This window comes from Macrotis lagotis, chromosome 1 (assembly GCF_037893015.1).
Source record: "Macrotis lagotis isolate mMagLag1 chromosome 1, bilby.v1.9.chrom.fasta, whole genome shotgun sequence".
Classification (NCBI taxonomy): Eukaryota; Metazoa; Chordata; class Mammalia; order Peramelemorphia; family Peramelidae; genus Macrotis; species Macrotis lagotis.
The window spans coordinates 253,804,806-253,831,871 of NC_133658.1; the positions used below are offsets into that span (position 1 = coordinate 253,804,806).

Genomic DNA, 27,066 nt, shown 5'->3' on the forward strand with positions numbered 1-27,066 from the left:
TCCATAAAAGAACTTGAAATTGTTTCTGCCTAATGTTAAAAAAAATTTATTCCTATAACATCAGCGAGTAGGAATGTCAGTTGTCAGGTACTAGGATATGAAGTGCAGTGAACTAAGACAATGTGTTGAGGTGCATGTCAGCAGTAGGAGATCTGCCATCAAACACTAGCAAATCATTGTCCCTCCCTTCCCCCCTTTGATATGTTACAACACAATGTGTGACCAGACAGATTTTCTTGCTATTAGAAAATGTTAGGTTCAGCTGGTATCTAAAAAAGCTCAAGGGTAAGACAACCTGTGATTTATGAGCTATGAACACTTTGAGAAAGCAACTCTCTTCTCTATATTATATTGAGATAAGGTGTATTATATAGTGGATCAAGAGTCTGGACACTGGAGGACAAACCCTAGTTCTGCATGTGGCAATGGGACCTTTGAGAAGTCATGTTATCTCTAGGAGTCTCATCAGCTCTCCCAAATTTAAAAATGAAGATTTTTTTTGTATTGCTGAACTTATAAGGTAGTTGTTAGAAAAGAATCATATAAATGGTTGAAGTGCTGTAGAAATTATTTTTGTTCCAATCCTATAATTTCTATAGGACCATAAATAGAAGGGAACTCCTAATTGACAACTGCTCTACAATTTTGGATAGAGTACTAGCCCTAGAGTCAGGGGGACCTGAGTACAAATCTGGGGTCAGACACTTGACACTTACTAGCTGTGTGGCCTTGGGCAAGTCACTTATCCCTGACTGCCTCACCCCCTCTCCAAAAAACAAAAAATCAAAGTCTTAGAGAATTGCCTAGAACATGAAAATTTAAGTAACTTACCCAGGGTCATAGAGGCAATATTTATCAGAGGTCTAACTTGAACCTAGGTTTTCCTGACTTTGAGGCTGCTCTCTGTATACTATGTCATTCTCCCTTCCAAACTGAGTGATTATTAATAAATATCTGAAACAAAAATTAAAGAATCACAGTATTTACAGTTTGAAGGGATGTACATGAGAGCCAAGACTTGGCTTTAGGTATTCAACCAAATTTAGTGCTCTCCCCATTAGCCCATGCTGACTCAAAGACAAATGCCATTAATATATATTAATTTTCACTGGGCAAATAGGGGTGAGTATGAGTGTGAATGTGCATGTGTGTGTGTGACTTCCTGTGGGAAAAGTTTAAGGAAATAAGGGCAAGGGAAAACTGGGGAAGATGTGGAAAAAAAGATTGTTTTGTTACTTTTGTTTAATGCTGACTCAGTTGAAAAAAAAGATCCTTAGGGAGAAAAAAACCTCTCCCCAAATATTAATATTCAAAGACTACATTGTATCTTTATAGATAGATATAGATTGGAGGCTAAATCTAATTCCATAGTTCTTTTCCTCAAATGGAATGGGGATCCATTAGTATTTCCCTAGTGAAAACAAGGTCAATTTAATTTAGAATAAATAAGCAATGAATTAGTTCTCCAATAGTAACTATTTTGTGTTTAATTAATAGTTATGTCTATTATTATGTATACTATCTATCTATCCAGCAAGAATTCTAAAACTTTCTTTGCAGCATGGAAAACTCTATCAATCTAGTGACCTTATGGACTTCTTCTCAGAATAATAGTTTTAAATATATCAAATAAAATAGAATTGCAAAGGAAACTAATTATAATGATTTAGAGGTATAAAAAACATTTTTTAGAAAAAGTTCATAGATCCCAGGTTAAGAATTCCTGTTATGCTTCTCCTAATAGCTAACTTTAAAATTTATAAAATGCTTTTCATACATTACCTTATTTGAGTCTCACAACAATTTTGTGAACTAGGAGCAACTATTATCCCCATTTTAGATATGAGTAAACTGAGACTGAGAAAGGTTAAGTGACTTGTATAAGTCATAGTAACTAATTGAAGCAGGATCAAACTCAAATTTGACTTATTTCTGAATCTAGTCCCCTGTGTGTAGTTGTGATTCTGGGTTTTCAAAGTAAATATCCTGACAGGTTCTCTCAAACTGGAAAGGCTTTGAGTCTGGGACAAGTGGTAGCCTGTCTATAAGTCAGGATAGCTAAATTTAGAGAGTTTTATCACTAGGGTGACATCATCAGGGTCATGGATATTTTTGGCCATAACAATTATTTTGCAAGACAATGGGGTTAAGTGACTTGCCCAAGGTCACACAGCAAGGTAATTATTAAGTGTCTGAGGCAAGATTTGAACTCAGGTCCCTGACTTCAGGTCCAGTGCTCTATCCAGCTAGCTGCCTAATAAATTAGAGAAGGTTCATATAAAAGGATGAAATGATACAAACTGATGACCTGATAGATCCTAAAAATAGGAAATGAGTGGGGGCATAAGACTTAGATGCTGTACTCATGTTACTTGTTCCTTGACTCTAAATACTTTGGGGTCTTCCTATCTTCCACTTGTCCCCACTTCAGCAGGGTACCTTGCTTTCATGTTTCATTTCCAAATAAATGAATATTCAGTTTCCACTCAAAATGGGCTCCAAATTTTTGCATTTGCTATTTAACATGTATCAAAAAGGAACTAAATTCAAATCTTTCAACTGTGTGACCATTGAGAAGTCACATATCTTCTCTGCAGAGGACCTTGGATTCAAATCCTAGGTCCTTTGACTTAAATACTATTAGTATTGCCTTGGTCAAGTCACTTAACTTCTCTAGGTTCAGTTTCAGACCTTGAGGACTTTTCTAGCTCCATACATATGATCCCTATGAAGGTTAGAATAAAGACCCTCTGAAGTTCCAATTCTGAGATGCTATAATGCTATCTATGTATGAAGCCATGGGATCTTAGCATAGACCTCTCCTGGATATACTTCTTTTTTTTTTTTGCAAGGCAAATGGGGTTAAGTGGCTTGCCCAAGGCCACACAGTTTGGTAATTATTAAGTGTCTGAGACCGGATTTGAACCCAGGTACTCCTGACTCCAAGGCCAGTGCTTCATCCACTACGCCACCTAGCTGCCCCCTGGATATACTTCTTGAGCCCTAAAGACCAAAAATGTTGGTCTTCTGATTTCCCTGCAGGTAAATCTTCCCCAATACTAGAAGGAACTTACTTGTTCTTCCTCTTCTCTCAAGCTGGGCATGGTGCTGATAGACAGATTCACTGCAGTGATGGTTACAAACAGCACAGATAGGCAGGCAAACACCTTCCCTGGCAGCCCTGAATGAGGCCTCTCCACCATGTCCTGCAGCCTCTTCATGCACTGGCCCAGTCGGGTCTCCTCGGTCATCTCCCCAGCACTCTCACTCTCCAGCAGGTCATCCTCTCTTTCGTTCATCTCAGCAAACTCTTCGATCTTCTGCAGGTATCGCCGCCGGCAGCACCAGTCCAAGTTGTCCTCCTCTATGCCCCAATACAGGAGCTCTTCCTGGAAAGAAAGGGCACACATCTCCCTGAGCAGCCGGAGCTTTCCCACCCGAAGAAAAGTCAAGATTGTCCGGAAGGCCCCAGGGTTACGGTCAAAGAAGAACTCGTTGCAGGTCACATCATAGTCATCACAGACATTGAGGATGTCATCGAAGTTGGTGCAGGACTTCAGTTGGCCCAGACGAGTCAGGGGAAACTCATCCAGGGTAGTCCATGGCAGCAGGTATTTGATGCCCCCCACATTAATGATGATCTGCCTTTTTCGATCTTCGGGTTGAATGCTTTGGAGGGCATTGTCTCTGGGGTGAAGCCTCTTGGCTCTGCGATAAAACACACCCTTGAGGGACTCAGACCGAGGAAAGAATGCATGTTGATGATGATTGCAGGAGGCATCAGAAGTGCAGCTTAGGGCACTGTAGTCATAATCGGAGTTTTCTCCAGGCAAGAGAGTCATTTTGGTAAATTAACATCACTTGAATGGATTAGCAATGAAAATCTGTAATGGGGAATAAAGGAAAGGGGGAGAGGGAAATCATCTTTCTTATAATGATTAACCAATAGGATAATAATATTATAGCTAGAAGCACTTTAAGGTTGGCAAAGCACTTTACAAATGTCATTTCATCCTCAATATAACCCATGTGAAATAGGTGCTATTATTATTCCTATTTTACAGATAAGGAAACAGAGTAGGAAAGGTTAAGTGACTTGCCCAGGGTCCATAGCTAGTAAGTACCCAAGGCAGGATTTGTACTTAAGTTTTTCTGGCTCCAAGTCAAATATGAAATCCACTGTATTCCCTAGATCCCAAGATATAGAGCTAGAAGGGAGGCGACTGAGTCACAAGATTATAAATCTAGAACTGGAAGAGACTTCCAAGGTCAGCTAGTGCAATCCTTCCATTTTACAGATGAGGAAACAGAGGACCTGGAAAGTTTAGTCTTTGCTTAAGGTTGTACAAATGTCAGAGATGACATTTGAATCTATCAATCTTATGACTAGAGCACATTGCCTCTCAATCAATCAACAAATTTTAAATAAATACCTAATATGTAATACATCCCAGGTGGTGCAGTGGATAGAGTACTGGGCTGGAGTAAGGAGGACCTGATGTCAAATCTGATCTCAGACATACTAGTTGTGTGACCCTAGGCAATTCACTTAACTGTTTGCCTCAATTTCCTCATCTTAAAATGAACTGGAAAAAAAAATGACAAAACCACTGCAGTATCTTTGTCAACATAATCCCAAATAGGGTCATGAAGGGTTATTCATGACTGAACAATAACAACATAATGAAAAGAAAAATGATCACTGAAAGACTTCAACACTTTAAAGGGTTCAGTAAAATAGATAATTAAGACTTCAGAATACTAATGATGAGTCACACTTACTCAGATCCTGGCAGTGGGATTATGGATTAGAGGTGAAGAACAAAACACACATTTTATACAGGCAATGTGATGATTTATTTTGTTTGACTGATTTGTTGTAAAAAGAGGACTGTTTTGGGGGAGGGAGAAGGATTTTGGTGGGTAGTGACTGCATTGAAAAAGAAAAGAAAAGGAAAGAAAAAATATACAGACATTAGAACAAATTTAGATGAAATCACATCTATGTAGGGCAGTGTTATTACTATATTAAATTTAATAAAAATGACAAAAAAGATTTTATGTAACAGAAATATTGTTCATACATGCCTCTTTTTTTGTACTTTGAAATGTTTGATAGTTAAGTTCATTCATTAAAAAAAAGAAAATTAAAAAGATTTCATCTCTTTATTCTTATGGCTTTCTAAAATATCCCTCTGTCCTTGTGGTTGCTTCTTTTTCTCCATTGATAAGTTCTTGCCAGAACTTCCATTTTAAGGAAGGGCCCTGAGCCAGCCATCTTCCATCCTTCACAGTCATCCTGGCTTGGATTCTGACTCTGAACTTTGGCACTGTCTCTACCCCACCTCTCGCTTCTTTTTTTGTATTATCTTCACCAATTAGAATGTAAAGGTTTTCTTTGCTTGTATTTATATCTTTAGCACTAAACATAGTACCTGTACTTAATAAGTGCCTGGCTCACTGCAGGAGATAGTACCTGAGCTGAGCTGTGAAGTCCATTAGGGCCAAGGTGAAGAGAAACTACACACTTTAGACATGGGAGAAAGCCTGTACAAAGGCCAGAGATGGGAGATTAGTTATTGAGTGTGAAGAATGGTAGTAGGCAAGGTCCGTGGAACTGTAGACTGGTGAAGGGGAACACTAAGATTTGAAAGATAGTTTTATTTATGTATCCAATTATTCTTTCATTTGTCCAACTACAAGGATTGTTTGGAGATTCAACTGTATGTGACTTTGAACCACAAAATTCTAATACAAAAAAACCTTTAAGAATGTGAGAGCTGGAAGGGACTTTAGAATATAGAAGGAAAAATGTGGGAGCTAGAAGAAATCTTATAATAAAGTATATACAATATTTTAATTGGGAGATCCTTAGTGCACATCTGGAAGAATACCTTAGAACATGGTGCCATGAGATGAAAAGAACCCAAATAAATCATTAGAACCCGAAGAACTATTTGGCAGAGGCTTTTATCTTTTTGTATGTCTTGGACCTTATTATCAGTCCAGTGAAGCCCATGGACTCCTCAGAATAATTTTTTAAAAGTATAAAATTTTATATACATATAATCACAAAAGGAAAATAGTTATATTGAAATGATTATCTTTCAATCAATCAATCAATCAATCAATCTATCTATCTATCTATCTATCTATCTATCTATCTATCTAATCTCTAGGTTAAGGGCCCCTGCTTTAGACCCCTTTCTGAGTTTCTAAGTTTAGTTCAAATAGTCTAGTTCTTAGAATCTTAGTTGGAGAACTGTAAGGGCCTACAGGAACCATATGTCTAACCTCCTGATTTTATGAATGAGAAATCTAAGGACCAAGGAAAGAAAGTGACTTGACCAAGTTCATATCTATAGTATCAGAGTTGACATTTGAGCCCAGCCCTCAAATTCCAGGTCCTTCAGTATTTTTTCCACTGTACCAGTTTCCAGGGGGAGGGGAAGGAAGAAGAAAATGCAGCCAAAGATACTTTTACCAGGCTTGTTTGAATCTCATTGGCACTGTGATCTGTAGTGCTCATTCCCTTGTGCAGGTGTGCTTCAGCCACACCTTCTCATCATATCCAGTTTTAGTCCACACTTATTTACAGAGTTCTCCACAGAAGGGAAGATTTTCAGGGTCTTCCTCTGGTTCTTTGGATTTCTCAAAGGTATAGTTTAGTATTCAGATTGTCCATATATTTGTTGAATATTTCAGTCATGTCTTACTCTTTGTGACTCCATTTGGAGTTTTTTGGCAGATACCAGAGTGACTTGCCATTTTCTACTGTAGCTCAATTTCTAGATGAGGAAACTGAGGCAAATGGAGTTAAGTGACATGACTAGGGTCACACAGCTAGTTTGAGGCTAGATTTGAACTCAGAAAGGTGTCTTCTTGATTTCAGGCCCAGCATTCTATCCTACGTCACCTAGCTGCCCTATCCATTTATCTCTCTCTTTTGTTATTTGTTTTAAAAATGCATTTATTTTTAATGCTAGGAAACCTATATTTCCATGGCTGGCAGGTATTGTCTTGGAGAAATGAAATGGCAAGAATTTCAGTGAAGCCTCTGGGTATCCAGTGGAAGCATTGTTAGTAGCATGAAGAGAGACCTGACTCTGGCATCAGAGGACCTGAGTTGAAATCTTGCCTCAGATATTTAACTATCTCTATGATATTTAAACTCCCTGGGTCTGAATTGATATACCTGTAAAATGTATGTTGGATGATATAATTTACAAGGTCCCTTCTAGCCCCAAATCTGTCAATTAGTGAAAGAAACACACAAGGGGATGTAGTTTTCAAACTTTATTTAGGGCTTATGAATGCCTTGTCCGGGTATCACTGGGAGGGAAACTTATTTGTTCAGGGTAACCAAAGACCCCAGATGGTGGGTGAGTTTATAGAGGAAGAACAAAAATGCAAAACCTTTTATATCCTTTTTGTACCCTTTAATAAGAATCGAAAAGAGGCTCAATGCAGGAATGCCTCACTGTGTTACCTAAGCTGTGTGTGAATCCACTGATATGTTACATGTGAAAGGGGATACTTCCTATTTAAATGATTGTGAACACATTAAAAAATGGATTAGCTGCCCCATTAATTTCCTTTTGTGAAAGCTGGATTTTCCAGTATGAAAAAGAATATTAGATTTTAAGCCAATGAACTTCAGTTTCTGTTTTGTATCTACTGGTAAAACCTATGGACATCAAGCTTCTCTTGGCCTCTAGTTCTCCTCTGTGAATGAGTTGGTTCAAAAAGTTGTACACTAAAATTCTTTCAAACTTTATATTCTACAACAAACTCTTTTTATAGGGATAATATTTGTAAAGCATTTAGCATACTGCCTGATACATAGGAGAAGCTTGAGAAATGTTTAGTTTTTTCCCCTCCCCTTTCCAGATTGTTTCTTTTAAAAAGATGATTATATATGAAAATGTTTTGCATAGTTATACATGTCTAACCTATATCAGATTACTCATTGTAAAGGTGAGGGGGGAGAGAAGGGAGGGAAGGAGGAAAATGTGTAACTCAAAATCCTATAAAAAATGAAAGTTCAGGGGCGGCTAGGTGGCGCAGTGGATAAAGCACTGGCCCTGGAGTCAGGAGTACCTGGGTTCAAATCTGGTCTCAGACACTTAATAATTGCCTAGCTGTGTAGCCTTGGGCAAGCCACTTAACCCCATTTGCCTTGCAAAAAAAAAAACCCTAAAAAAAATGAAAGTTCAAAACTATCTTTACATGTAGTCAGAAAAAATAAATAAATTTATATTAAAAAAAGAAAATTGAAATTCTGAAGATCGAAATGATAATAATTAAAATAAAAGATTATTGAGATAAAAAAGATGATTATATTTGTAACAGAACTGAAAATTGATTCAGATCCCAGCTCTGATGTTTACTACCTGTGTGACCTTGGGCAATTCACTTCCTTTTTTCCTGTGCTTCAGTTTTCTTATTGGTAACATCAGGAAGTTGAACTAAATGGCTTCTAAAATTCTTCCAGCTCTAGATTTATGATCTTGTGATTCTATGAATATTGACTTTCCAACAAATGTTTTTTAACTTCAGATAAAAATGGTAACCAGAACTTTGGTGACACTAGCAGGATTTTATGGGGAAAGTGTGAGGACAATCACTTTCTATGCATTTCACATCAGCATTGCTTTCTTTTCAGATCTATTACAGAATGGAGAAGAATGCCATTTTTGTTAATGACAGTGACGGAAGCAATTGAACATTGTCCTGGCTTTACAATCAGAAGAACTCTTAGGAAACAGAATGGTAATCACCTCTCCTTCTCAGTCTCACATTGCTTCAACCCCTCTGGTTTTCCTTCCAGCATATGGTTTCCCCAATTAGATATTTCCCATTTCTTTCCATCACAGTTGCATCCCTGTCATGAATTAGAGCACTGTCATCCTCTCTGAAAAGTTACCCTGTCTCAGCAGACAATTTAATATGGAAAAAAAGTCATGCTCCTTCCTGGGCCACCACCGGCTCACCAATGAATGATACATATTTTATACCCCAGTCTTCCAGCACAAGGCTCCCTAGAGATGGTGAAAGATTGTAATTTGCTAAATGAGGTTGGGGCACTATTTTTTTTATTTCACAATTCAACTTGATTTCCAATGTATCTGTGTGGGAATTAGATTTTATTTCATCTCTGAAATGAAGTTTAACTAGAAAAACTCATTATTTTCAATGCCAGTTCTCTTGTATCAGAATTAAAAGGTTCCTAAACAGCAAATAGCTATTTCAACCTAGCCTGATACCAAGAACAAAATCTCTTCTTAGTTATCACTAAAGTACCAATCTTAATAAGGTCCCTAAAGTATCTGTTCTTAGGCTTTTGATGAAGTTAGATCTCGCTTATAAAAGTGAAAGAGAGATTAGGGATAGGATGAAGTCAAGATTATGGGTGTGTTATCTTTAGGAATTAGGGAAGGTGTGGAGGGCAGGAATGGATGAGAGACAGGTAAGGGTGGGGCTGGATAAAGGTAAAGTTTGGTCAAGAGAGTTAGATATCTGAATCTAATTTGGGAAGTGATGATTGGTCAAGGTAGACTTCTTTCTGGGAAGAAGTTGAAGGTAACAGCATTATTTTAGAAGGTGACAAAATATTAAGGGTGGGATTAAGCATTTGTATTGATTTGGAAAGAAGAGAGGTTATGGGTTACTAATCAGAGTGATGCACTGGGATTATTGCAGGGTGGAGACTGTGGAGCCAAAGTGCTACTTATAGAAGTTTGTGAGACTTGGGTCAGGATAGAAAAAAAGTCTGTTTTGGAAACAGTGCTGGACTTAGTCAGAAGATATGGATTTCAGTTTTTACTAATTATTTGACCAAACAAGTCACTTTAATGAAACTGTTTGTTCTACTTTAAAATTGGGGTAATCATATTTGTACTGCCTTTGTGTGACAAAGGCTACTTCCTCCCTCTCCCTCCCGTTCATACTTCCCCATCCCACCCCACTTCCCAATTTAAAGTTGTCTCTGAGGATAAACCAATTTCTTTTTTGACCACATGTAAGTAGTGACATGCATAATTAGGAGATGGTCTATGATTCCAGAATAAAATGGCCTTCAACTCTCAAATAGGGCTACGTCTCTCTGATCCAAGAACAATTGTATTATCCTGTTATTCTACCTTTTGCCCTGAGAAAATCATCTTTATGTCACTTCTATCTTCCACCTTCCACAATCAACTTTATTTTTTTTTAGGTTTGTTTTTTTTTTTTTGCAGGGCAAACAGAGTTAAGTGGCTTGCCCAAGGCCACACAGCTAGGTAATTATTAAGTGTCTGAGACCGGATTTGAACCCAGGTACTCCTGACTCCAGGGCCGGTGCTTTATCCACTGTGCCACCTAGCCGCCCCCTCACAATCAACTTTAAAATAATTTACGAGTGAACAGTCAATCCAAGTCCTCTTAGTGTCAACTTGAACATGCCAGAAAGAGTTGATCCTTGAGAGATTGGGTAGGGATTTGTGACTGAGAGAGAACTGCTGGTGGATTGGTGATGAAATGTCCTTGAGTATACTCTGCTCCACTTTGACCCTAGCTGTGGGGTTCCAAGAGTTAGTGAGAGCTGAATCCCTGTTTTTCAGGCTTGGCAGATGCCATGGAACACACACAGCAGCAAATGATACCTTTTCATTTTTCCCTGGAAGGCTTATCATGACTACTGGGACCCACCATGCCTTGAAAATGCTTCCTATCTTGAGGGTGTAGTTTTTAGGTTCCTGCAATGTCTGACTGGGAGGAGTCAACTCTTTGGGAAACTCTATTGGAGGAGTGTTCTCCATATACTTCAGGGCTCACCTTATTTCCTCATGATGTTATGTATGAGGTATGCTATGTATGGGGTTTCCTTGGCAAAAATACTAGAGTGGTTTGCCAGTGGTTTCTCCAGTTTACTTTACAGATGAGGAAACTGAGGTAAGCAGGGTAACTTGCCCAAGGTCACACAGCTAGTAAATGACTGAGCTCAAACTTGAACTCAGGTCTTTCTGATTCCAGACCCTATCTGCTGAGCCACCAAGTCATCCTAATGAAGTATTTACTGAAGAAAAATCAAACTTCAACTTAGTGGGATTTTCTTATGCTGGACAACTATGATTTCATCAGGATAGACAATCTCTTCAACAAGGAGGATTCATTTAATCCAAACCAATAAATATTTTAAAAGTACCTGCTATATGATAATATATAGGAGGCAGAATTGACTTGGAGTCAGAAAGACTCAAGTTCAAGTTCTGTCTCTAAGACATGCTGACTGTGACCTTGGACAAGTCACTCAACTTCTCAAAGCCCTTAGCAACTCTTAAGCTTATGTATTATGGAGAAGGTGTCAACTTACTTGAGTAGAAATTTCTTCATCTGAGAGTTTCCCTATAACAACTAAACACCAAATCAGTTCCTGAAGTCAAGAACTAGGGATGCAAAGATACATATTTTTCTAAATTACCTGATATTTAAGACCTTGTAGTCTTCTGGAGATGCTTACATCCTTCTATTTGTCACCATTATCAATGGACTGTCTTTGAAAATTGCTGGGGTCCAAGACCTGAATTCAAATCTGACCTGATGTGTGACTTTGGGCAAGTCACTTAACCCAGTTTACCCGAATTTCCTCATTTGTAAAATGAACTGGAGATAGAAATGGCAAATCATTCTAGCATCTTTGCCAAGAAAACTCCAAATGGGGTTGTGAAGAGTTGTTCATGACTGAAATGACTGAACAACAAGAAAAATTTATCTCTCCACTTAGTACAGTGATGAGTCTTTTGGAACTAGGCTAGACTGATTTTTGGACAAGAGACAGGCAACCTAATATGGGTCTGTATTTGAAACCTTTACAACTTGGTAGGATCTGCCAGAGTTTGCACATTCCTAGTAGTCTTTAAAGAGTGGAGTCACATCCATGTCTCAATGACACATTTAAAGTTTATTAGTGAACTCCTACTAACACTGCAGATAGTGCAACAGACTGAAAGGAGAATGTCCTCATAATATAACTTTGAGGAAAAACCATACAACTCCCTTAAGTAGCACCCAAGAAGTTAACAGCTGTTTGTATAACTTCTTAGTCATTTTAATTGATTTTCAAATGTTCAGACAGGTTAAAAAGCATTAACTTTAGTTCAAATGTTCCGACAGGTTAAAAAGCATTAATTTTAGTTCAACATGGATCTTTAAATTTGGTTATTGTGGTTATAAACACAGGTTTGGAAGATAGTAAGTCCCAGCTGTTGTTAAATTACTATATTGAAAATCTGGGCCTGGGTTCCTAGCTCTCCCATAAACCAACTATATAACCTTGGTGAGGTTATTTAATATTCCTAGGTCTTAATTTCCTTATTTATAAAATGAATGGGTTGGATAATTTGATTATGAAGGTCTGTTTTAGCTTTTAACCTTTTATGTTCTAAGATTCTTTCTAGCTCTCAGATTCTATGTGCTAAAATCCCTTCCATGTTCTGATATCCTATGCTTAATGTCATTTCCAGCTCTGATATTCTACATTCTATTAATTTATTAATTAACCCTCAATCTGTTAATTTGACAAACTGAAGAAACTTTCTAACAGAAAAATATTAAAACATTTCAGCTCCTTTGATTTGTTTCTTTCTTCTCCCTGCCAAGGGGGTTCCAAATTAGTACATTGTCCTTAATTCCTTTTGAGTGATTGTGTGTGTGTATGTGTCTTTGTGTGTGTGTGTGTATGTAGGGGTGGGGGTGTATATGTGGGACATAGAGACAGAAGCACAAGAAGAAGAAAGGGAGAAAGAAGACAGAGAGAGAGAAGACAGAAATGAGACAAAGAAACAAAAGAAAGTGAGAGAGAAGAGGGGAGGGAAAGGGAGAAAAAGAAAAAGACACAAACTCTGTGTGTGTGTGTGTGTGTGTGTGTGTGTGTGCACGCACGTGCACACACACACACGCCATGCAAGATGCCTAGCAAGTGACCCATAGAATTATATAGTGCCAGCTAAAACTCTCTGGATTCTTTAACCTCCCTAGTTTTTAGTGACCTGGCTTTCTCCCGCTTCCTTTCCTGCCTAACAGCCTTTCAATCTTTTTCTGGATGTCTATCCAAGTTTTGCCCCTTCTATATCAGAGCTCTATCTTAGGTCCTTGCCTCATTCCACATTCTCTTTCTCTTGGTAAGCTCAGTTATCATTGGCAGGTGACTTGTACCTCTCCTAAATTCTAGTCACTTGTCACCAACTGTTTGCTGAACACCTCTACCTGTACATCCCAGAGGCAACTCAAACTCGGTTTGTCCACAGTGGAACTCTTTTCCCCTATCCCACCTTCCTACCTCTCTTATTTCTATTGAGGGTACCCTTATCATTCTAGTCACCCAAGTTTATAATCTTGGGGTCTCAGCTCTTCTTTCTTCCTCACCCTCTATATTCAATTGGCTGACCTGTTTCTACCTCTACAGAATCTCTCTCATTCACTCTATCTCTCTACTCAAATGGCTACTACCCTTTTTTTGAAGACCTTATCTATTTTCTGGTCTACTGCAATAGCTTCTGATCCCCATGCCCCTAAATCTCTTTCCTCTTCAATCTGTCTTCCACACTACTGCAAAACTGACATTCGTAAAGCACAGGTCTGCCACATTTCTCCTCCCCTCCCCCCACCCCCATCAGTCTCCCTTCAATAAGTTTAGTGGCTCCCTAGTTTCTTCATAATCTGGTTTCAACATACTATTCTTGGCTGATTTTACATTACTCCTCTCTCACTCCCCAATATAATTTCTATTCCAACAAATTAACTTATTTACCATTTCCTCTATCAATCCATTCCAGCTCTCACTGCTGTATCTTTGCATGGGCTGCATTTCCCTCATGCCCACATTACTCTCCTATTCTCCACAGATTCTTGGAATCTCTAGCTTCCTATAAGACTCAGGTTTTCTGAAAACCTTCCTTGTTCAACTCAAAGACCCTCACCTATATTAGGCCTTGATTGATCCCTCTAATTAGTACAGCTTACCTACTACTTTGTAAATAATTTGTATTTACTTATCTCTGTATACTGGGTGTCCCCAGAGTAGAATATAAGCTCCTTTAGGGCAGGGATTTTTTTTGTTTGTTTGTTTTTGGACCTATACATTGCTCTTCATGTGGAATAGTCTTAATAATACATGTTTATTGATTTGTATTTCATTATCTTTCCATTTCTACTTCGAGGTTTTATGGTACCAAACTTAATTGGCAGTCTATCTGATTTCTTCTTCCAACACAAGGGAATATGAGTCAATACTGATAACATTGTTATCTAGGCCCTTGGGTCAAAGGTATGGGCAGCATGATACAATGCAAAAAAAAAAAAAAAAAAAAACACTGGCCCTAATCAGGAGCCTTGAGTTTAAATCTCTCTATGAAGTATGATTCCTTGGACAAATCACTTGACTTGTTTAAGCCTTAGTTTAGGAAAATGAAAAGGTTGAGCCCCGAGGACCTTTCCAAGTCTATGATTCTGATTTTATGCCTTCTTCTCATTGTCTTTTACTTTCTGAAGTGAAAAATAGGCAGTTTGACTATTCTAGTCTTTCTTTACAGACTCCTACATGTCAATCTATGAAAGCCAAGATATTAATTTTACAAAATGGGGTCTGGGATAAATGAATGAAGGTATTGCTTTTTAAAGAACACACAAGAAAAGAATCCAGTTTTGGATCAGATAGAAAGAAGTGAGGTTTTTTGGGTGCTGTTGCCCCCAGCTCAATGCTGGCATTTGAACACAACAAATCCATTCTGATAAAAACATCCTTAGAGATACAGACAAGCTATGATAGTACTCCTCTCTAATCTAGTTCTTGTGGGTAGTCCAGGGAAGCTATGTGGCATAATGGATAGAGTTTATAGTTGGGTTTATATATGGATAGGTTTATAGTTAGGAACACTCATCTTCATGAATTGAAATCCAGCATCACATACTTACTTATGATCCTGGGTAAGTCATTGTTTGCCTTAGTTTCCTCATCTATAAAATGAACTAGAGCAGGAAATGGCAAACCACTCCAGTATCTCTGACAAGAAAACCCTGAAATTGGGTCACAAAGAGTCAGACATGACTCAAACAACTGAACATCTAAGGGAACAGGAAGCCACATCAAAGAAGTGGGGGATCAGATCTGTATCATTCCATCTTTACTCCACATTTGATGAAATGGCCCTCTTTTCAAAGATAGTCACATCTAGGCTGAGAAACAATATTTGCCAAAAATTCTCAAATGGGGTGCCTACCTTTCTCACCAAAAGGTCATTCCTTTCTCTTGTTGTCACTAATTTAACCATTCTCCAACTGTTTAAAATTTAAAATGACAAATCTGTGAAGGTGGGAGGAAGACAAGGAAGAGTGTTTTTATGTGTATGAATGGATTTATAACAAAAGCTCACATTTATATAATACTTTGAATCTTATGAGATTATTTTATCTTGGGCCCCACATCAGTTTGTCTATTATAATCATCATTTGACTTATAGAAGAGGAAAACAAGGCACAGAGAAACTAAATGTATTGCCTAAAAATAGCAAAATTAAGTGGAGAATGACTACCTGTTATGTGTCACCATTCAAATGAAATATTTTTTGAAGAAATTAAAAGTTCATCTTTTTTTTAAAAATTGTCTTTTTCCCTCAATGTGTGATGTGATAGAAATTATCATTAGGTTTTGAGTCAGGATTTGTACACTTGTGTCTGACTTTAGTTTTTTTTTTAAGTTTTTGCAAGGCAAAAGGGGTTAAGCGGCTTGCCCAAGGCCACACAGCTAGGTAATTATTAAGTGTCTGAGACCAGATTTGAACCCAGGTTCGCCTGACTCCAGGGCCAGTGCTTTATCCACTATGCCACCTAGCCGCCTCCTTCAATTTAATTTTTCTTGGAAAAGATACTGGTATGGTTTGTCATTTCCTTTTCCATTTCCTTATTTTACAGATCAGGAAACTAAGTCAAACAGGCTTAAGTGACTTGCCCAGAGTCAGTCAGTCAGTGTCCCAGACTGGATTAGAACTCAGGAAGATGGGTCTTCTTGACTTCAGTCTGGGTGCTCTCTCCACTGGTCTAGTTGAGTTGGGAAAACTCTTTTCAAATGCTAATTCTTATATTTTCTAGCTGGGAGACCTTGAGCAAGTTTCTTGTTCTTAGTTTCTTCATCTGTCAGATGTAATAATCCTTACACTACTTAAGGGCTGTGGGGTTTTGTTTGTTTGTTGTTGTTTTGGGTATAGCAAGCATTTGGTAAATTATAAAACACCACAGAAATGTGAGCTAAAACACTATTTGGCACTTTAATATGGCACAGAAGAGAGGCAGCATGAGGTAGTAGAACAAACATTGGATTTGGAGTCAAAAGTCAGAGTTTGAGTCCTAACTTTTGATATTTGTTAAGTCGAATTTCTTTAGGTAAGTGATTTTCCTGCTCTGGGCCTCATCTGTCAAGAGGGGGCTAGACTGGCTATTCTATGAGGTCCTTTCAGACTCTGCACTGTGTGATCCTACATTATCTTCTGGCAAAGCACAAATTCTAGTGGCTCCTCTCAAGTTAGAAGTGGGGCAGGTTGGTGGGGCAGTGGGTAGAGTACCAGGTCTGAAGTTAGGAAGACTTATCTTCCCAGATTCAAATCTGGCCTCAGACAAGCTAGTGTTTGACCATGGGCAAGTCACTTAACCCAGTTTGCTCAGTTTCCTCATCTATAAAGTGAACTGGAGAAAGAAATGGCAAACTACTCCAGTATCTTTGCCACAAAAACTCCAAATGGAGTCAACAGAGAGTCAGACACAACTCAACAACAAAAATACCAAGCTAGAAAAGGTTCAGGGTACAAAACCCAGTCTTGGTTCTCTTGCCTACAGAGAAGTTTCAATAGGAGCAGAGTGACTTATCACCAGAAGACTGGTCAGGGAAATGCTGTTTTTCAGCCACAGAAAGACATGAAGATTGTCTTCAAAGGCATGGTCAAAGGAGGGTGTTCCAACAACAGTGAAATCACAGATGTTAAAAATATGTTGAAAGAGGTGTATATAGTAGCTTTATCTTTTAAATTGGGACTTTTCTGTCATGCATTTCCTATCTCTGGGGAAAGAATCCCATGTAACTTATATAAAGTTCAGTTCCTAGACAAACGTTTGTGAGCTCTAGGAAATGTAGGATGGCAAGAACTCACAATGAAATGGTACATTACAGTTTACAAACTGATTTCCTCACAAGAACCCTGGGAGGCAGGTAGAGTATTATTATCCTTCTTTTACAAAAGTGGAAATTGAGGCTCAAAGGCATTGAGTGACTTGTCCAAGGTCACAGGTTTTCATATATAGCTTTTTTTTTTTGTGAATGGTGTCTAGAATGGAGATATGAATCTGGGGATGTGTAAAAGGGAAGAGATCAACATGTTTTGTGGAGATCAGAAGGTTAAATCCTTTCCTTTCTATCCAACCCTGTTTCAGTGATCCCTTCTTACATTTCCTCTTTGGTCCTTTACATATACTTATTGTCTTTCTTAGCCTTTTAATACAAACCCTCTGGGTGGGGAATTTTAAGTGGTAGCCATATATCACTTTCAATAACTGCCTATTACCTCTATGATGAAGTCCTCTATACTACAGTCCACCCTTCCAGGCATTTTATATTACTTCCTTTCATGTACACTATGCTCTAAATGAATTAATCAATAAGCATGAATAAGTATAAGAGGCATTGCGCAAGCTGTTGGTAATCAAAGAAGAGTCCCTGTCCTCATGGGGTTTATTGTCTTAGAGAGGAGATAACACATACATACATATATAGGCACAATCAGAATATAAACAAAATGAACATAAAGCAACTTTTCTTTCTTTTTTTTTGAGGAATATTCCCTAGTTGCTGTGGGAATGGGAATGCAGGAATGTGGGATCGAAAAGAACCTGTGATAGTCTTCATGAAGGAATATCAGCCAAGTAGCATAATGAATAGAGAATAGGGTCAGGAGATAGGAAGACCTGAGTTCAAATTTAGCCTCAGACACTTAGCAGTCTGATTCTGGGTAAGTCATGTAACCTCCATATGTCTCAGTTTCCTCATCTGTAAAATAATTGAGGGTGAAAAGAGATAATGTAAAGTACTTTGCATACTTTCACATAATATATAAGTCCTAGCTATTATTATCAGCTCCCTGAATTCTGAAGTTCTAATTTTTAGTACATATATGTAAAAGCCTGGAATCTTTCTCTCTTATCTTTACCTTTTGAATTTTTCTTTCTTCAGGTCTTTGTTCATATACCATCTTTTTCCAATTCCCTCCTTCCACTCTAAATGAAACTCTTCTGTCCCTCTCTTATTGTTAGAATGTAAGCTCCTGAAGGCAAGACCTATTTCACTGTAGTCTAAATATCAGAGGACTTAGAACAGTGCCCCGAACAAAGTTAAGTGATTGATAAATATTTGTGGTGACTTTATTGATTCAAGTCACTCTGTATTTACTTCTCTCTATACCAGTTTTATCCCTAGCAGAACATAAGTTACTTGAGGTCAAGGTTTCATTTTTTTTTCTTCCCAGTGAACACAGAGCCTCAAATATAACAGATAGTTTGCTTGTTTGTTGTTTAATTGAATTCTATAGACAGCGTGTCTTTAAGTATTAAATCCTTCCTCCCCAACTACTCTAAAGTTATTCAAGTTGAATCTTACTTAAAGAGTGTGCTATCTTGACTTGTAGATTATCTCTTAATAGTAAACCTTTTTCCAATCTATCTGATTTTCCTCATGTAATAAGGGGATGCACATTAGATCAAGGCTTATTCTTTTCCTACATCTCTTAAGATCACTCTCCTTTCTCCCACCTTTTCTCTTCAGTGTCACCTGTCTTTATGGATTAACTCAGGGAAACAACAACAGTTTTTTAAACTTGGGTTTTCCACAAGGGAAAGTCCCAAATTCACACCATAGTTGTTCATCATATTTAAATCTTTCATATGACATTGAACACACATCCAAAGACTAAAGAATTCAAAGAGACTTTGAGTTATCTAGTCCAACTCTCTGTTCAGAAGAGGGAGTGTCTAAGGTTATAGAGAGTCAATGTCAGACCTATAGTACTATAATCCTTGTGAATTTTCACTTCAATATTCTTTCTATTATACTCCATGCATTAGTATTCAATTTATATCATGAAAGTCTTTTCAGATTTTTTTTTCACCAAGGCCTTCAAATAAGCATTTTCATTCAATAAGCACATTGTGAGCACCTATATGTTGTGTTAGGCTCTGGAGATAGTATAGAGGAAGAAAATGAAAACAGCTATTACCTACAAAGAGCCTATAATTTCCTAGGAGCAAAACACATAACCAGAGAAGTTAATTGCATATGATATGCATTTACAAAATGCAAAGAATTTTTTAGGGGGTGAATGGGACTAAAACAAGATAGTCTAAAGCAGATTTAAAAATCCATTCATTTAGGAGAGGATGAAAGTCTTTAATTCATAAACATTTGTCCAGATCTGCAGACTTGACAAGTGCCTAACAGTTGCCCACGCCTTCCTCACACCGAAGTGAGGCTGCCCTCAAAACCGTTCTTACAAACGACCATTTTTCCGGAACAGGACTAGTCTGAACTGAGAAATCTCTGGCAAGAGTTATTATCGGGGTGACTTCTTGTTATTCCATTGCTGACCTCTTCTACAATAACTATGCTAACAACGACATCTTTTCCTTATTCTACAAACTAGGCTCTCCCCGGGGGCAGATTCATTCTTCAGGGGAGCCCTAGCCTGGACAACTCCCCTCCCTTCTCTAGTCCCAGTCTCCTAATCGGTAAAATAAGGAGTTTAACTAGGTGATCCCTAGATCCATTTGAGCCCTAATATCTTTTGCTTTAAGGTCCCTTCTAGCTCTGACATTTTAGGCTCGAAGGTCCCTTCCAGCACCAACAATCTTCGATTCTTAGTTTCCCAAAGTAGCCTCTAGCAAACCAAGTCAGCTCCACGGCGTTCTGCGGACGCACCTCTTCCCCATGAGGATGGTTGCCTTGCCATTTTCGGGGGGGGGGGGGGGATTAAACACCTAGGAGGAAGGGCTCTCTTAAGATCGGGGGAGTAAGTTTGCCTTTTTTTTTTCCGGAAGTCTCGATGGAAACACCCCGTTTTACCCAGAAGATAGACACACAAGGACGTCGGCTTAAAAACACAACAGCCAAGTTAAATCCAAACGACAGAAAGGAGGAGAGATCATTTTTGCAGAAACTCAAATATTAGCACCAGGGGGGGTAATAAAGAGAGGAAAGATGGCTAACCCCAGGGTCACCTGTAAAAAGGCAAGGGAAAACAACCTTGAAAGGGAAGGATTCATCAATAAATGTGCACCAAGGTGAATACCTCTGGACAGGCTGACAGCTTTGCCACCTGAGATGGAGAAGCCCGGAGCGGAGCAGCTGGTCACCCGCTCAAAGTTCAAATCTTACGTTTCTTTCTCTCTGTGGCCACTCTTGAACCTGTGAACACCGCAGCCTCTGTTGCCTCCAAGTACAGACGCTTGGCGGAGTTGGTGGTGGTGGTATCACCAAACCTGGGGTTTTCCCACCCCCACCCCAACCCTCCAGTGCCAAGTTCTAAATGATTTTGAAGCCGGGCACCGGGTATTGTGAGATTACGGTCCAGAAGGCCAGATGTGAGGACTGGGGAGACCCGGGGCAGACGCCCGGACCATCCTCCTTGTGCCCCCCCCCCCCCCCCCCCCAGTCTTGGGAAGAGCCTCTTACCGGCGGGAAAAGTTTCCGGGTTTATGTTGGGCACGGGAGAAAGAAGGAGGAGGTGAATAGGAGGGCTCCCAGCTTCTTCCCGGAGAGGCTCCAGCCAAGGCGGGCGTGGTCTCCGGGAGGCAGCGGGTGCCCCTGCCCTGCTCGGCTCGCCTCGCCCCGCTCGGTTCTGCTCCGCTCCCGGCTCTGCTCTGCACTGCTCTGGGAGGGGACCGCAGCTCCAGGCGTGGAAGCAGGCTGGGGTGGGGGGCGGGGAGAAGAGGGAGGGAGGAGGGAGGGTTTCGGGGGCAGCGCCCAGGACCAGGGCTTGTCCTGCTCCGGGGGAGCCGGGCTGCTTCAGCCCTCCCAGCACGTGCTCACACCTGCGTGGGCTCCTGGCAAGCGTCCCAGCCGCCCCTCCCCGGGCAGTGCGGGGTGCGCGTGGGCACGCAGACCCACCCGCTCCCTAGCCAGCTCGGGGCTCTCGGCTCCCAGCTCCCGGCCTGTGGCACTGACCCCGGCGGCCCGGAGCCCTCCAAGCCAGCGGGATTGCTTCCCAGATGATTGGCCGGAGCGCGGCTCCAGGCGCGGTCCCTGTCCCAGTCCCGAGCAGGTCTCCCCTGGAAACTGTTGCTTTGGTCGCAGCCGCCGGCTCAGCCTAGGAGCCGCTGCCGCCGCCGCCGCCGCCGCCGCTCAGTGGCAAGTTGTTAGGGGTGAGGAGCCCAGCCGGTGAGTGCTGGGACTCGGTAGGAGCCTGAGGATCAGCGCTTCCCCGGCTTCTCTCCGCCGACCCCGCAGAGAACCAGCTGGAGCTGGGCGCTGGGGAGGTGAGACATCACAGGGCCACCTGAAGGGTGTGTGTTGCCCCTCCTTCCCTCCCCATCTCTCCTCCGCCTCTCTTTTCTCCTCCCTCTTCACCTCCCTCCTTCTTCTCCTCTACCACCTTCTCAGCTTTCCCTCTTCTTTATCCTTCCACCCATCTTTTTTCGCCCTTCCTCCTCTCGCCTCCTCTTCTTTCTTTCTTTCTTTCTTTCTTTCTTTCTTTCTTTCTTTCTTTCTTTCTTTCTTTCTTTCTTTCTTTCTTTCTCTTCCTTCCTTCCTTCCTTCCTTCCTTCCTTCCTTCCTTTCTTTCTTTCTTTCTTTCTTTCTTTCTTTCTTTCTTTCTTTCTTTCTTTCTTTCTTTCTTTCTTTCTTTCTTTCTTTCTTTCCTTCTTCTCGGTTCCTTTGCCTTACCCCATCTTCTGCTTAGCCTTTTCTCAGTCTCTTCACCCTTTTCTAGACATTTTAACATTCTCCTCCTTTCCCTTCTCTTCTCCCCTCCCTCTTCTTTGTTCCTGATCTTTCCCTTCCCCCCTCTTCCTTCTGCCTCCTCTTTCTTCTCCTTCCCCCACTCTTTCTTCCTATCTTGCCTTCTTCCCTCCACTTCAAGTCTTCCATCCTTCCCAGTCTTTCTTTTCTTCCCTTTTCCTTCCTTCCTTTCTTGACTCATCCTCTCTCATTCCTCCTCCACCCTCCACTCTTTCCCTTCCTCTTCCTTTCTACCTTCTTTCTCTTCCTCTCTTTTACCTTTCCTCCCCTTTTATTCTCATCATTTCTAATCCTTTTCCTCCATTACTCTCCTCTACCTCCTATCTACATTTGCCTCTCCTCTTTCCCTACAGATTCCCTCCTTTCTCTTTTATTTCCTCTACTCTTCCTTTCTCATTCAAATTCTCTTTCTCCCTATTTTCCCTCTATCCTTCTCCTATTATCTCCTTCACTTCTTCTTCTGCTACCTCCCCTCCTTTCTTTTATCTCCCCTTTCCCTTACCCCATTCTTCATAATCCTACCTTTATTATCCTTCTACTTTATTTTCTGTTTCTATCCCCTTTTCTTCCTCCTTCCTCTTTTCTCCTTTTGTCCTTCCTTTGTCTTCCTCATTCCTTTTTTCTTCCTTCTTCTCTCCCTTCCTCCCTTATTTTCTTCCTCCCTTCTCCTGCCATTTTCTCTCATTCCCTTTCCCCCTTTATACCTTACTATTTTCTCCTCCTTCCTGCCATTCCTCTCTTCTTCCCCACCTATCATTTTCATCTTCCCTTCCTTCATCCTTTATCCTTTCTCCTTCCTTCCCTTATTCTCCCCTCCCCACCTTGCTCAAAAAGTAAAAACAGAAAAAAATAAGGAAAAATTCTTAAAAAAAATCATGCTTGGCATTGTGTCTTTGCATTTATTGGAGAACCTGGAAAGAAAGGTTTTTCAGCAGCCAAGAGTTTCTTTTTATATCTACACAAAATAAAGTCATTCATTTTCTGTGTGACTTTGATCAAGTCATCTCACTTATTAGGGATTTAGTTTCTTTATCAGTAAAATGAAAGGGTTGAATTAAGTAATACTTATCCATTCCATTCTTGATAGTCTTTGGTCAAGAGGACATAGATTCCAAGTTGTGACAGACTTTAAATAGACCATCTTGTCCAATCACCTTCTTTTATGAGTGAAGAAACTAACACTCAAGGAAGTTAAATGACTTCCTTTCTAAAATGAATGTTCTAGGTCTAAAGTTCTAGGATCTTTGTGAGATTAGGGACAATCTCTAGTAAGTCAGATTATTACTCCAGCACAACTTTATCTGCAAATGGAACATAGAATAATGAGATGAACATTGAATTCACCTGGTTTCAAATGTGTGTTTCCTGCTCATGATTTTTGAGTGATCACTTATCTTCAATGAGCCTCAGTTTTCTCAAATGTAAAGGATATAATAATACTTGTACTATTTATCTCATAGCCTATTGTGAAATGTGAAGCACCAAATAAATGAATCAGTAATGATTACTGAGAGTATGTAGTAAATTTATTGTAAAAATATTCCTTTTCCAGAACCAAATACATTCCTAGGACCTTATAGTTCCCTCCCCCAAAAGTTTTCAATCCTAGGATATTAACTAGAAGGGTGGAATTCTTAATCTTCATAGACTACTTTAGGGGCAGCTAGGAGTTGAAGTGGATGGAGCACTGAACCTGGAGTCAGGAAGATCTGAGTTCAAATCCTGCCCCAGACACTTGCTAGCTGTGTGACCCTGGACAAGTTTGCCTCAGTTTGCTTCATTTCCCTTTCAGTAAAATGAGAAGAAGAAGGAAATGGCAAAACATTCCAATATCTTTGCCAAGAAAACCCTAAATGGGATTATAAACAAATGGAAAGGACTGAAAACATCTCAACAACAATAATAGACCCCTTTGGCAGTTTGGTGAAGCAATGGACCCCTACCTCAGAATAAATTTTTCAAATACATAAATTAAAAAACATAGAATTACAAAGGAAACCAAAAGTTAGTGAAAATAAAGATGTAACTTTTTACATTCATGTTCACAGACCTCCTAAAAATCTATCTCAGTTTAAGGACTTAATGAAGAAAGTATATTTAAAAATGATTTGAATATTGTAATAAGGTCTCTCTCCAGGCAAAGTCTTGATCACTTGTCCCTAAGAAAGTATCTTGAAATAACCTTATTGGGATCTTCCTAACAATTGGAGCCAGGTCAAAGTACAATAGGATTGCCTCTGGGGAGGGCTAGGGAGTACCACTTGAAACTAGAGCTTTTGCTGGGGAATTCCTGAAAGAGAGTGACTGGTCTGAAAATAAGATTTTTTGAGGTCAACTCCTAACAATCTATGGTCCATCTGTTCTTATCCCATGCTTCTCCTCAGTAACATGGCATAGGTTAGGGACTCTTGGTAAATCACTTCCCCTCTCTGAGACTCAGTTTCCTCACTTGCCATCTTATTTTAATAGGTTAGCTTTGAGTTTTCCTTTTACCCAAGTCACTCCCATGGGAGTATTTTCTGTCTGTGTGAGTTTTTTGTTTTGTTTTTGTTTCTGTTTTTTCTTTTTGATGTTCAGGTATTTTTTTTTTTTTTAGAAACACAATTCTTGTTTGAGTAAAAGATATTTGAAGTTTTTAATCTGGAGCTACTTCTCAGCCTGGTATGATGTGAGATCTTAACACATTCTTCCTGAAGAGAGTGCTGCAGTGTTACATTTTAGACCCAGACTTTAGCCCCCAATGTTCCTGTTTTTTTCTTGGTAATTCTCAATTTTTCCTAAAGACTCCCTGGTTAGTTAAATTAATCTTACAATCACTTCCTTCCCTCAACTTCATACTTTTTCTTGACTCTGTGCCTTTGCTTCCACTCTTTTCTTGCCGAAGCAGGATACAGATTCCCAATGTGGCAAAAGACACCAGAGGACACTCTTATCTGAATAGAGATTCTCTCTATTTCTTTCCTGATAAATGGTCAGCTCAGCTCCTGCTTGAAGACCTTCAGGTCAGGAGACTTGATACCTATTTGAGAGAGTTCATTTGACTTTTGGCCTTTTTCTTTTCCCCTCCACACTGCCCATCTAAATGTTTGCTCTTTCAAGGCCTAGATCAGGTCTCACCTTTCCCAAGATATTTTGCCTGACCACTCCTTCTACCACCCTTTAAAACTACATTGCAATAAGGGCAGCTAGGTGGCAATTGATGGACAGAGCATGGGCCATGGAGTTAGGAAGACCTGAGTTCAAATTTGACCTCTCACCTAATAATTACCTAGCTGTGTGACCTTGGCCAAGTCACTTAATCCCATTGCTTTGCAAAAAAAAAGCAAGGAAAAAAAACTACATTGCATAGTATAAGTACTAAATTATATCCTACCCTAGTTTGCTTTTTAAGGGTTTTACTTATGTTGGCCTTTTTTTTTTCCCCCTCAAAGAGACTAAAATCTTTTTGAAAGGAACCATGGAGTACTTTTTAAAAAAATATTTTCCTCTTGCTCCTCTTCCTGCCCCCATCTGCTTCCAACCAAGCACAGGAACATAGGCATATAAGTAACTAGCTTGCAAATATTAGTTTATATCAGAATACCAAAGCCAAATGGGATTTTAGGACATAGTATGTTAGAACAGGACATCTAGATCTAGGACATTGAGATCATCTAGTCTAACTTCTTCATTTTAAGATGGAGAAACTGAAGCCCAAAGAGAAAATAATTTGCTCAAGGTTAAACAGCTAATTAGCTGTGGAACAAGTGGTAGATTTTATGGTTTTTCTTCCTTATCCCAAAGCTCCAGGAGAATGTAGACTACTAAAGAAAGGAAGGACTTCATTTCATCTTTGTATGTCTGGAACCTAGACTAGTGCCTTGCACCCAGTAGGGGCTTAATAAATATCTGTTTTGAACTAAATCATCAGATGTTCTTTCCATTACACAACATTGCCTCCAACTCATTTTTTCAAATGTTAAGACATATCAACACAACAAGATCCCAGAATCCCTCTTTCCCTTTGACCTTTTCAGGTCTTTATAGATTCTATATTTAATAAACCATTAAGTCAACACTTCTTTCTTCAGTGGACCTCTGTCTTCTACCAGGGGATTCATACTGAAATGTAATTTTAGAGTGCTACATTGTGAAGAATTAGTAAACAAAAATTACAAAAGAAACTATGGAATGACTGTATAGATTTGACATCTAGGCAATAAATGCATCTAGCTGTAGCAACTCATAAACAAGCCTGTTAAATAGTGGAGTGGAAAGAGGGAACTGCCTTGTCAAAAATATTAAAAGATTCTTTATCTTTGGTACTATGTACAAAATGAAGTAGGTTCTAAGAACATACAAAGTTCAGATATCTCTGTCTTCAAAGATTTTGTAATCCCCACAATTGGTATATAAAAAATAATTGTTGAATGTGGAAAGAAGGGAAATTATAACAAAGGGGAACAAATTTGTCCATTTGGATAAAAAGAGAGGCTGAATTCAGATTCTCCTTTTTCTTACCAGTAAGTAAGACTCTGAGTTGTCTTTTACCTCATTTTCAAGGTTCTTCATTTTGTTCCTCTATAGTGTGTGTGTGTGTGTGTGTGTGTGTGTGTGTGTGTGTGTGTGTGTGTGTGTGTGCAGGGGGTGGGGTGGGTATGGGGTTAGACCAAATGATTTGTGTGATTTCATATAGTTGTAAATTTTGTGATTCCCTATTATTCACTGATCCTTCAAAGTCTCACATCATGTTGACAAATGGCAACCTTCTCCCCTGCTTGGTCCTCAGATGGAGAAGAAATGCTTTTATTCTTTGCTCTAATCCATGAAAATTATGATATTTCTACCTCCTTCCAGTCCTTTGTTGAATTTCAGTTTTTCATTTCTTGGCATCAAGCTGATGCTCTGCAGGCCATTGGGGCTGCCATTCATGGAGGCTGGTTTTGATTTAGGGACAGGAAGAAAGAGAAAAATGGTAGTGCCCTTAAAACAAACTTGGCAAACAGCTAGCTCTTGGACCAGTTGCTTTCAGCATAGCCCCAGGGATTAGCCCTGTTCTG

The 27,066-nt window shown here is 39.5% G+C and overlaps 1 protein-coding gene and 1 long non-coding RNA gene across 2 annotated transcripts in view; one reads left to right on the forward strand and one right to left on the reverse strand.

Moving 5' to 3' along the window:
• Positions 1–3,626, forward strand: part of LOC141504887 (uncharacterized) — a 16,022-nt gene extending 12,396 nt beyond the window's left edge. Inside the window, exon 3 of the long non-coding RNA XR_012473492.1 lies at positions 3,327–3,626. This is a non-coding gene — a long non-coding RNA (uncharacterized LOC141504887). The remainder of the gene's footprint in view (positions 1–3,326) is intronic.
• Positions 1–20,888, reverse strand: part of KCNG1 (potassium voltage-gated channel modifier subfamily G member 1) — a 26,401-nt gene extending 5,513 nt beyond the window's left edge. The window contains exons 1-2 of the mRNA XM_074210251.1: positions 20,744–20,888; positions 3,075–3,884 (exon numbers count right to left, since the gene is read on the reverse strand). Of these exons, the coding sequence (XP_074066352.1) occupies positions 3,075–3,842 (768 nt within the window). The 5' untranslated portion in view covers positions 3,843–3,884; positions 20,744–20,888. The remainder of the gene's footprint in view (positions 1–3,074; positions 3,885–20,743) is intronic.
• Positions 20,889–27,066: the final 6,178 nt, after the last annotated feature.